The sequence below is a fragment of the Hyla sarda genome, chromosome 5 (assembly GCF_029499605.1).
Source record: "Hyla sarda isolate aHylSar1 chromosome 5, aHylSar1.hap1, whole genome shotgun sequence".
NCBI lineage: Eukaryota > Metazoa > Chordata > Amphibia > Anura > Hylidae > Hyla > Hyla sarda.
This window is the reverse complement of record NC_079193.1, coordinates 204,412,504-204,424,953: the sequence shown is the minus strand read 5'-3', so window position 1 is coordinate 204,424,953 and position 12,450 is coordinate 204,412,504. Positions and strand designations below refer to the sequence as shown.

At 42.6% G+C, this 12,450-nt stretch overlaps 1 protein-coding gene across 1 annotated transcript in view; it reads left to right on the top strand.

Annotated features, from left to right (window-relative positions):
* The window catches only part of DROSHA (drosha ribonuclease III), a 261,155-nt gene extending 249,956 nt beyond the window's left edge, over positions 1-11,199 (top strand). Inside the window, exons 28-32 of the mRNA XM_056520973.1 lie at positions 8-90; positions 643-746; positions 7,801-7,893; positions 8,936-8,982; positions 10,804-11,199. Coding sequence (XP_056376948.1) covers positions 8-90; positions 643-746; positions 7,801-7,893; positions 8,936-8,982; positions 10,804-10,922 — 446 coding nt within the window. The 3' untranslated portion in view covers positions 10,923-11,199. The remainder of the gene's footprint in view (positions 1-7; positions 91-642; positions 747-7,800; positions 7,894-8,935; positions 8,983-10,803) is intronic.
* The last annotated feature ends 1,251 nt before the right edge of the window (positions 11,200-12,450 follow it).

Sequence of the window (12,450 nt, the reverse complement as noted above, 5' to 3'; positions counted from 1 at the left end):
CCTGTAGCTTTTATTGCTGCACTTTATATCGACAAGGACTTGGAATACGTTCACACATTTATGAATGTGTGCTTCTTCCCAAGACTGAAGGTAAATGACATTTAGTACCGTATTAGCTTCTAACTCTTATCTAAATAGAACAGAAAGTCATGTTCCTTCCTGACAGCTACGAAAGGGTTAAGCCACGGCAGTGGAAACAGACTATGGACATAACCTTGCAAGTTGATTTACGCTTTAGATATATGTTCGATGTGGATGGATTGGCAAGACAAAAAGATAACATTCTTCAAATACCCTCAGGGTGTCAATAAGTAAGCAGGAAATCACTTTTCAGAAAAGATAGCCGTCTCAGGGGGCATCACATAGTGAGTTAGGCACTTATGTAGTAGACTCATAGAACAGTCAATCATTGGCGGCTAGGAACAGTGTGACAAAGCAAATTAATCAAAACTTGTTTGGAAGGGAGTTGTAGTATACAGCCAGTGATTTATAATATCTTCTCTTTTGCGGGACTAAATAACAAAAGGTTATTGTTCCGATACATTTGACCAAGTGATTCCTAGTGTCTCATGTATTGTTTTTTAAGAGTCTATCAAGTGCTATTTAGAGCTGACCGATTCTTCCATTTACTTTGATCTACAGGAGTTTATTTTAAATCAAGACTGGAATGATCCAAAGTCCCAGCTTCAGCAGTGTTGTCTGACTCTAAGAACCGAAGGGAAAGAGCCAGACATTCCCCTGTACAAGTGAGTGCCATGTTCTAGTAGTTTACATTGTTTATTTCCTTTATAAATGGAAGAATCTTTCTATTGCACCTGTAGGCCACTTTATTTTGCTCACTTGGTATACTACATATGGTAACTATTTCATTACATGCACATAAATCTTTTGCGTTAAAAGATTTTTCTTTTAATTTAATGTTTTTTAAAGACCTCTTTTTTCTTACGTGTTTGCTCCTAATAAGCTTCTCTGAAATTTGTTAAGGCTTTGTTTAATCCCTTAACGACCACGGACGTATATTTACGTCCGTGGCTGGCTCCCGCGATATAACATGGGGTCATGTGGGTCATAACGGGTCGGTAACTGAAGCCGGTACCCGGGGCTAAGAGCGCGGCAGAGATCGCAGTGCCACACACTAACCCTTTAGACGCAACGTTCAAAGTTGAATGCCCCGTCTGAAACCAAAGTAAAAGCTTCACGCCTGCTCGGTGGGACTGATCGGGACCACAGCAGTGAAAATGCGGTGTCCTGATCAGCTAGCATGCGAGCGGAGGGTCACTCACCTTCCTCTGGCGCGTACGATCGGCGATTGATTGCTCCAAGCCTGAGATTCAGGCTTGAGCAATTGACCTCCGATAACTCTGATCAATGCAAAGCTATGGCTTTGCATACACTGATTGCCAGCACTGTTCACTGCAATGTTATAGCCCCCTATGGGAGCTATAACATTGCAAAAAAAAGTGTAAAAAAAAGTTAATAAATGTGATTTAACCCTTTCCCTAATAAAAGTCCAAATCACCCCCCTTTTCCCATAAAAAAAAAATGTAAATAAAGATAAATATTAACATATGTGGTATCGCCGCGTGCGTAAATGTTCGAACTATAAAAAATATAATTAATTAAACCGCAGGGTCAATGGCGTACACGCAAAAAAATTCAAAAGTCCAAAATAGTGTATTTTTGGTCACGTTTTAGATCATGAAAAAATGAATAAAAAGCGATTAAAGAGTCTGATCAGAACGAAAATGGTACTGATAAAAACTTCAGATCACGGCGCAAAATATTATCCCTCATGCCGCCCCATATGCGGAAAAATAAAAAAGTTATAGGGCTCAGAAAATGACAATTTTAAACGTATAACTTTTCCTGCAGGTACCGTATATACTCGAGTATAGGCCGAGTTTTTCAGCACGATTTTTCGTGCTGAAAACACCCCCCTCGGCTTATACTCGAGTGAACTCCCCCACCCGCAGTGGTCTTCAACCTGCGGACCTCCAGAGGTTTCAAAACTACAACTCCCAGCAAGCCCGGGCAGCCATCGGCTGTCCGGGCTTGCTGGGAGTTGTAGTTTTGAAACCTCCGGAGGTCCGCAGGTTGAAGACCACTGCGGCCTTCAACATCATCCAGCCCCCTCTCACCCCCTTTAGTTCTGAGTACTCACCTCCGCTCGGCGCTGGTCCGGTCCTGCAGGACTGTCCGGTGAGGAGGTGGTCCGGTGGGATAGTGGTTCCGGGCTGCTATCTTCACCGGGGAGGCCTCTTCTAAGCGCTTCGGGCCCGGCCTCAGAATAGTCACGTTGCCGTGACAACGACGCATAGGTGCTTCTGCGTCATTGTCAAGGCAACGCCTCTATTCCGGGCCGGAAGCGCGGAGAAGAGGCGCCCCCGGTGAAGATAGCAGCCCGGACCACCTCCTCACCGGACCACCTCCTCACCGGACAGCCCTGCAGGACCGGACCAGCGCCGAGCGGAGGTGAGTACTCAGAACTAAAGGGGGGTGAGAGGGGGCTGGATGATGTTGAAGGCCGCAGTGGTCTTCAACCTGCGGACCTCCGGAGGTTTCAAAACTACAACTCCCAGCAAGCCCGGACAGCCGATGGCTGCCCGGGCTTGCTGGGAGTTGTAGTTTTGAAACCTCTGGAGGTCCGCAGGTTGAAGACCACTGAGGGCGAATGATGAGAAGAGGATGATGAAGGGGGGGTGTGGGGATGATGAAGGGGGGTGGGGATGATGAAGGGGGGGGGGTGGGATGATAAGGGGATGATGAAGGGGGGATGTGCGGGATGATAAGGGGATGATGAAGGGGGGATGTGTGGGATGATAAGGGGATGATGAAGGGGGGATGTGTGGGATGATGACAAGGGGATGATGAAGGGGGGGGGTGTGGGATGATAAGGGGATGATGAAGGGGGGGATGTGCGGGATGATAAGGGGATGATGAAGGGGGGATGTGCGGGATGATAAGGGGATGATGAAGGGGGGATGTGTGGGATGATAAGGGGATGATGAAGGGGGGGGTGTGGGATGATAAGGGGATGATGAAGGGGGGATGTGCGGGATGATAAGGGGATGATGAAGGGGGGATGTGTGGGATGATAAGGGGATGATGAAGGGGGGATGTGTGGGATGATAAGGGGATGATGAAGGGGGGATGTGCGGGATGATAAGGGGATGATGAAGGGGGGATGTGTGGGATGATAAGGGGATGATGAAGGGGGGATGTGCGGGATGATAAGGGGATGATGAAGGGGGGATGTGTGGGATGATAAGGGGATGATGAAGGGGGGATGTGTGGGATGATGACAAGGGGATGATGAAGGGGGGATGTGTGGGATGATAAGGGGATGATGAAGGGGGGATGTGTGGGATGATAAGAGGATGATGAAGGGGGGATGTGTGGGATGATGACAAGGGGATGATGATGAGGATGTTAATGACGGGTCTGGATGATGACAGGGGGGGATGAGGTATTTCCCACCCTAGGCTTATACTCGAGTCAATAACTTTTCCTGGGATTTTGGGTTGAAATTAGGGGTCTCGGCTTATACTCGGGTCGGCTTATACTCGAGTATATACGGTAGTTATGATTTTTTCCAGAAGTACGACAAAATCAAACCTATATAAGTAGGGTATCATTTTAATCGTATGGACCTACAGAATAAAGATAAGGTGTCATTTTTACCGAAAAATGTACTGCGTAGAAAGGGAAGCCCCCAAAAGTTACAAAATGGCGCTTTTTCTTCAATTTCATCGCACAATGATTTATTTTTTCCGTTTCACCGTAGATTTTTGGATAAAATTACTGATGTCACTGCAAAGTAGAATTGGTGGCGCAAAAAATAAGCCATCATATGGATTTTTAGGTGAAAAATTGAAAGGGTTATGATTTTTAAAAGGTGAGGAGGAAAAAATATGGTGCAAAAACGGAAAAACCCGTGGTCCTTAAGGGGTTAAGGGAGCTCTTACATGAAGCAGTATTAGCTGTATCTGCCGCATGCTATCCTACATTGCAGGCAGCACCTGGACTTGCTGTTTTATGTAGTGGCAAGTCCAGATGCCTCATGCAATTATCAGTGAACCCCAAGTGCTAGTGGCTAGCTGCAGCCACTCATACCTGCGATTCACTGCTAATTTCAGGCAGCACCTGGACTTACCTCTGTGTTAAGCGGCAAGTCCAGTTGCTGCCTGCAATGCATGATCTTTCAGGGCAGCCGTGACTGCTACAGAAGCTTGTAAGAGGGCCCTAAGGAAGCAGTATACAACGGTCCCTCAACATATAATGGTAATTGGTTCCAGGCGGACCATCGTTTGTTGAAGCCATCGTGTGTTGAGGGTTTTGTACATGGATGCACAATGATACTCACATGTCCCCACCGCTCCGGCCCATCAGTTCGCCACTCCTCTGCTGTCGTATCACTTTGTCGCTGCTGCCCTGTGCTATCGCTCTCCATTGGCGTCATTATGTCACCTCTCTCACCGCCCCTTTTGGCGAGGGAGAGCGATGGTGCAGGGCAGCGGCAGCACAGGAGCGGTGAACTGATGGGCCGGAGCGGTGGGGACATGTAATTAACATTGAGTGGGGCACGTTAAACGGCTATCCAGCGGCAGCTGAAGCAGTCAGCCCTACCATATAGCCGTTTTTGCGATGGCCCCGACTCGCAGAAGCATCGTATGTTGATGCTGCCTTCAACATACGATGGCGTCTTAGAGGCCATCGTATGTTGAAACGATTGTTTGTCGGGGCCATCGTATGTCTGGGGACCACTGTATTTTCTCTTATCCCATCTCATCTGCATCCATACATTCTGCTCCTTTTTATTATTGCAGCTGGGTCATACCTACTCAGACCAACAGTCCAGTACAGTCATACTTGTGTAAACTACAGTATTACATGGTCATCATATTACATGCTTCCTGCCAGCTTGGAATTACATCCCTTTTTCACTTTCGCACAGCACCACACTTCTTGTTCCTCTTTAGGTCCCTAATGCTGAAGATATACACTGCTCAAAAAAATAAAGGGAACACTTAAACAACACAATGTAACTCCAAATCAATCACACTTCTGTGAAATTACACTGTCCACTCAGGAAGCAACACTGATTGACAATCAATTTCACATGCTGTTGGGCAAATGGAACAGACAACAGGTGGAAATTAGTCAATTAGCAAGACACCACCAATAAAGGAGTGGTCTGCAGGTGGTGATCACAGACCACTTCTCTGTTCTTATGCTTCCTGGCTCATGTTTTGGTCACTTTTGAATGCTGGCGGTGCTTTCACTCTAGTTGTAGCATGAGACTGAGTCTACAACCCACACAAGTGGCTCAGTTAGTGCAGCTCATCCAGGATGGCACATCAATGCAAGCTGTGGCAAGAAGATATGCTGTGTTTGTCTGCGTAGTGTGCAGAGCATGGAGGAGCTACCCGGAGACAGGCCAGTACATCAGGAGACGTGGAGAAGGCCATAGAAGGGGAACAACCCAGCAGCAGGACCGCTACCTCTGTCTTTGTGCAAGGAGGAGCACTGCCAGATCACTGCTAAATGACCTCCAGCAGGCCACAAATGTGCATGTGTCCACTCCACCGGCCAGAAACAAACTCAATGAGGGTGGTATGAGGCCCGATGTCCACAGGTGGGGATTGTGCTTACATCCCAACACCGTGCAGGACGTTTGGTATTTGCCAGAGAACATCAAGATTGGCATATCCGTCACTGGCACTCTGTGCTCTCCAAAGATGAAAGCAGGTTCACACTGAGCACATGTGACAGACGTGGCAGAGTCTGGAGATGTCGTGGAGAATGTTATGCCGCCTGCAACATCCTCCAGCATGATGGATTTGGCGGTGAGTCAGTAATGGTGTGGGAGCCCTGCATGTGCTTGCCAGAGGTAGCCTGACTGCCATTAGGTACCGAAATGAGATCCTCAGACCCCTTTTGAGACCATATGCTGGTGCGGTTGGCCCTGGGTTCCTCCTAATGCAAGACAATGCTGGACCTCATGTGACTGGATTGTGTCAGCAGTTCCTGTAAGAGGAAGGCATTGATGCTATGGACTGGCCCACCCGTTCCCCAGACCTGAATCCGATTGAGCACATCTGGGACATCATGTCTCGCTCCATCCACCAACGCCACGTTGCACCACAGACTGTCCAGGAGTTGGTGGATGCTCAGGAGACCATCCACCACCTCATCAGAAGCATGCCCAGGCATTGTGGGGAAGTCATATGGGCACGTGGAGGCCACACACACTACTGAGCCTCATTTTGTCTTGTTTTAAGGACATTACATCAAAGTTAGATCAGCCTTTAGTGTGGTTTTCCACTTTGATTTTGAGTGTGACTCCATATCCAGACCTCCATGGGTTGATAAATTTGATTTCCATTGATAATTTTTGTGTAATTTTGTTGTCAACAGGATGTGTTATCTTAGTGTTCCCTTTATTTTTTTGACCAGTGTGATTTCAGCTCTAAGGGAGAAGTACTGCAAGAATGTAGTAGTCCCTACAGTGATAACCCACACCATTATAAAAGTCCTCTGACTCGCACTGCTTGTCTCTATCGCTTGTGTGCAGATTCTTTAGTGTGTCCTATGAGATACAACTTCACACTGCTTTCCTATGCCTCTTTCTTGTAAGATGCAGCAGGGAGAAGCCTATCACAAGTATACAGGCTGAAGCTGCATCACATAGGAGTACACTGAGATTCTATAGCGTGTGCTATCACTTGGCACCAAGGATTATGAGAAAAGTAGGATGCTTTAGGAGAGCCATATCTGAGGTAAAGGAATCAAGCAGACAACCTATCACAAATCAGCTAAAATAGACATACACAAGGCATACACAGGAACCTTTACATTATTCTCTAAAAATAAATTATGCTGCACTATATAAGCAACAGTGCCCCCCCCCCCCCAGTCTTTATGGGGCAAGCGTTTTCTTTTTATTATTTTGCATACTTATATAGCATTCATAGTTTGTTTTTGTTTTTTGTTTTTAATTGGACTATTCTTGGCCATATGTTCCATGAAATGATAGGACAGTGTAAGGTTGTTTCCTAAGTGACTTGGGCCACATTTATACCATGATTTGAGGCACTGATACGTACGAAAAATGTCATAGAGGGAATGCTGATGTAACTGTACTTTAGCTAGTGACTACATTCTGGTCATTTTCCAAACTTATATAAGTTTTGCCTTGAACTGAAAAGCATAGTCTGCGGTGCTTTTTAGTCCAAGTCAAAACTTGCATACATTAGGAAAATCACTAGCTAACTATGTTTGGGTCATTTTATTAAATGGGGCCCATTCCTATCCAAACATGGATTTGTCAGCATCCCTTTGTACATTTTTTTCTGACATATCTGTGGCTTAGAGGCACAAGTTGTGGTGTAAAAGCACAATTAGGGTGAGTTTACACTGCATTACATTCTGTGCATATCTAATTTTATCTACCGATTTGCTCTAATCTATAAAACTGTGGTCGTATTTTTGCATGATCTCTGCACGGAAATGTTTTGTGGACTCCACTTTACACTTATACACTTTATTGCCTTCCTATGCCCATTTTTTCTACACTAAAATCTAGAGTATGCAGTTATGCAAGTCTGTGCTGCAAATGACCTAATTCAGCTTCACAAAGTGTACCCTTTTTAATTTTTCTGAACTTTAGTAAGGACAACCAGAAAGCACAAATAGATGCAAATAAATCCTATTTACTGCACTGAAGAAACCAATCTAAAATTCACAATACCCTTCAGTTGAGGTTTTTAAGTCCAAGATGTTTTTTTTTATTTATTGCAGGACTCTTCAAACTGTTGGACCTTCTCACGCAAGGACATATACCGTTGCTGTATATTTCAAAGGCGAACGAATTGGCTGCGGTAAAGGGCCGAGGTAATTTAAAAGCTTTCTTTTTGTTTGATTAATAGATAATGCTGAAAAGGTTTCTAATCTAGTGGCTCCAGCAATACGCATCACACACATTAATAAGTTATGTTCCCTCTACGGCCCTGTCCTGTCTTGACTTCAAGGTAGCAAACAATTTTGAGTCATTATGCTTGGTTACTTATGACGAACATAATAACATACCCCTTGCTTGTAATGTCAGCTGTAATTAGCTAAATCATAGACGTATTGTCAGTTCATTACATACATATGAACAAAGCCATATACATTTCTGCTGCAACATGACATCTTTGAAGGAAAGGTTGACAGAAAATCCATGTTGCATCCCCTTTCCTTGTGCTCTTTGACAGCTCCTATTGTTACCCATCTGTGACCGAATTCTGTTTGAGTTGTTCTACCCATCCAGAAGGAATGTTATTATATTATTTACTCAGTTTTCTAGTGAGGATCCATTAATAATGGTTCTGTGTGGGTTGTTTTTTTTTTTTTCCTTTCCATTCGGCTGTTGATGATTTTTTTTAATGTAGGTTTTGTTGGCTGACTGTCATTAATCAAAGGGGGAGTGAGGAGCGGGTAATTGCGTGCAGCCTCTTTATGAAGGAAAGATTGGACGCTTAACGCGCTTTCTGTTCTCTTTACAAAGTATTTCATTAGGACAGTGAAGCTCGCTGGCGCATGGGGACGCGTTAAAGCTATTCAGACACAAAACAATTAACAAAATCTCCATGCTTGTGGGCTGAGTTTAGAAATTGGGAAATACAAAGAAAAAAAAATATATTGAATAGTAGCAAAGAAATTGGCGGTTTGCTAATACGTTGGAAAGAGAAAGCAATCACAGAACTATCGTTTAAATGTGTGAAGTTTTTTTTTTTTTTTTTTAAAGACCCTCAAGAAAAATTGTGTATCTCTTTCTCATTTTCTTGTCTTATTGCCGCTTAAAAGGATTTAAAAGCTCAGTTAAAGTTGATGGTGGTAATTAGGTTAATTGGAGGTTTTTCATTCTTTTTTTCCTTTTTCTTATGTCTTGTAGTATTCAGCAGGCTGAGATGGGAGCTGCCATGGATGCCTTGGAAAAGTGTAAGTGTTTCTTCTGTTTTTTGTGTCTTGAGTCAACTAAGCGAGGCTTATGATGACCACATAGCATGTTTTATCATTATACCATTTTAAGGTCCCTAATTCTATGGTATTTAATTTCTTTCTTATTTCTTTCTTTCTGATTTTTTTCTTTCTTATTTCCTTCTAATAAATTTGGCGCATCGCTATCTGTCTGTGTGCCACAAGCTGAAGTCTACACTATTAATGAGCTGTTTTAGATTTCTGCTACAATTTGCACCAATTTCTGGTCAATGGAAGTCCATTGAAGCGAGATATGAACAGTCATAGATTTCTGTTACAACTAATGCCAATTTCTGGTATAAATTATGGTAAATCCCTAGATTAAGTTCCTAGATGAACTCTTTTGGTAGTTGCTAGTAGCCAGCATGTTATCTTTTACCTATATGTCTGTGTGGAAGATTTGGACATTTATATCATAAAAATGAATTCTAAGGGCCCATGCACACTGAGGAAATTTGAGTGGAATCTGTTTTTCTGCTCCACATTACAGACCTACTATAGCGGAACTTCTGATGTGGATTCACATTCTGCCGAAAGAATAAACATTTTTACTGTTTTGGCAGAATCTGCTTGGCAAGGTCCATTTGACAGTGAGGCTTTTATTTCCAACGCTTATCCTGCAGTAAAATAAGTGCTAATTCCGGGCGGCACACATCCGCTGAGGAAATTCCACAACATTCTCTCAGTGTGCATGAACCCTTACCATTATATAGATATATATTAAGAAATTATCCGGTTTCCAGTTTTGGACCTATTTTAAAAAAAATTATATTTAAGGGTGGGAAGATGGAAGGCTTTTTTTTTATTATTATTTTATTTTGTTTGTTTGTCTTCGTTTTTTTTTTTTTTTTTTTTTTGATTAGTGCCAGTGCAGTGTGGCATTTTTCTGCCATTTTGCCATAGGTTTTCCCATTTCTCTATAGGATTGAACAATGCAAGGATAAACACACACAAAATGACACTAAATAAAGATGCCCTCAAACCCTTTTTTCTTTTTTTTTCTTATTGCAGTTTAAAATAAAAGTATATACACGCAATAGTGCTTCTACAGCATTTGGTTTTAGCTAGCACAGGTAGGCTTTGCTTGGCAAGATGCATATTATATACATATAGCAGTGCTCAGTTTGTCATTGGAAGAGGAACTGTCAGGCCCAGGTAAAGTTTTCATTGTCCACTGGTATTTACACACTAGTCACTTGCACACCAATACATTACATGCATAAGCTCACTAGCTTAAGAACTCTTCTCTGTATACTTAGCTTTCACCAGATAGTTGTGTTCACCAAATATTTTTATAAATAGTAAGGAATATAATTTTGTGTGCTACAGGATGTAGTATTTTGTTATGTACATATTCTCCATGTAGGAGTCGGCAATCTTGAGGAAACTCTTAAGGAGTCTTCTCAAACATAGTTAATAAATCCTGTGACATACTTATTTATCCACTTTCGGATTGCCGTCTCAACATTCCAGTCTTGGCGATTGGTTGTGTGGGTGTTTGTTTTTTCTTTTTAAAGACATCCTAAACCTTTTTGGGAAATATGTGCACTACAGGACAACTCTTAGCAAAGCTAAAGTTGTGACCACATCATGAGTTGCACCTAAAGACAAGCTCTGTCTTGCTGAATGTGACATCTCTGTTACACTGCACTATTACTGGCACATCGTTACTTTTTGGGTCTATCTGTTAATAATGTGTGCTCTGGTATTGTTTTTCTAGATAAAGCAGAATAATGCCTAACAGACATAGCATAGGTGATGTCATTCTTCTCCTTTCCACAGATAACTTTCCCCAGATGGCTCATCAGAAACGTTTTATCGAACGGAAGTACAGACAAGAATTGAAAGAAATGAGGTTGGAGAGGGAGCAACAAGACAACACAGAGGACGTGAGAAAATAAAGCCTGCCATTCTTACAGTATCCATTCAAACTCACTAGGGGCAGCTGCCATACAGAATCCTCCTGCCTGTTTGCAAGTGTTTAGAGACATCTCTTGCTGTGTCCAGTTAAATGGGAAAGAAAATCATGAACTAGATTTTTTTTTTCTTATGCTGTTTGGTTTTTATACGCATTTTAGTGACTTTTATTTGTTTTACCGAATACATTGTCTGAGTGTCTTTTAATTCTATAAATTTTTATTTAAGTGTATGACTTAATAAAGTAAAAAGTTTTCTTCTTCTGAACAATGGATTCTGCTTCATTGATTGTTGGAGTATAATTGCTTAAGAAAAGCTCTTATTTCTATCAGAAATCTTTAACTCCTTCCCAGGTATAGAAACATCTGGTTGTTTTCACAGTGAAACATTGTAGTCATTGTAGATTTTATTAAGATCTTCGTAACATGCAAATATAAGAGGTTTGATATATTCATATCAGTATTTATTAGGAAAGCCGATCACCTATTAGGCTATCGCACATTGGACCCCTCACGATCTCACGTACGGGGACCCGGCATTGCCACTGAGGTCGACACACGCCCCCTACATACAGCTCTATGGGAGAGGCGAGAATGTGAGAACACTGCATCTTCACCTCTCCTATAGAGATACATGGAGGGAGCATGTCGGCAGAGCCGGGGCCTCGTACAGAAGATTGCTGGGGGTCCCAGCGTTCAGACCCCTTCATGATCAGACACTTATACCCTATATTGAGGTTAGGGGATATGTGTCTAGAGCTGCAGATCTCCTTTTATATCTATGGAAAAATGTCTGTCAATGCACACACTGTATTTTAAAACAAAGTGTGACGGTCACTTTCCCATAGGCTTTTATAGATTACATTATTGTCTTTATTATACCCTGTGTTAACCTAGCCTAAAATGTAATTCTATGCCTAATTTAAAACTTTCTATTTATTACAAACAAATCATCTGCGGATTCAGTAACTTATATAAAATGGTTGACACTGTGGCCTTTTGCTTCCTTCTGGTCATAATATATGTTGCAGTTTTCATAACATTTTCTGCAGAAACTGCATTAATCCATATTCTAAGTCAGAGAGGAATTAAATAACATAGGTATCATATATAACAATTAATAAATCTGGTAAATAATTGATAAGGTGGTGATATACTGCTGATCTAACTCAAAAATACAGAGACACAACATTGCTACACATCCACAACTTGTACTATGGTATAACTGCTTCTCAGCATAATTTCAAGAACAACAGGTTGTTAGTGTACCTTTTGATCAAAACATGCAAGCCCACTTGCCTTGTCAAAGCCACCTAATGATAAGAGTCGGTCCCTAAACAAATGCTGGCGTAGTGCTGGGTGGCGACCACCTCTTTTGCGATACGAAGCCCACAGGCGATGGACTCTGGTTTCGGGGCTTACCTGATGATTGCTAGGATTTCAGGTAGTTCACCAAAAGCAGGGATCAATTATAAGACTGAAACGTGTGTTGCTGCGTGCCGGCCATTGCTAC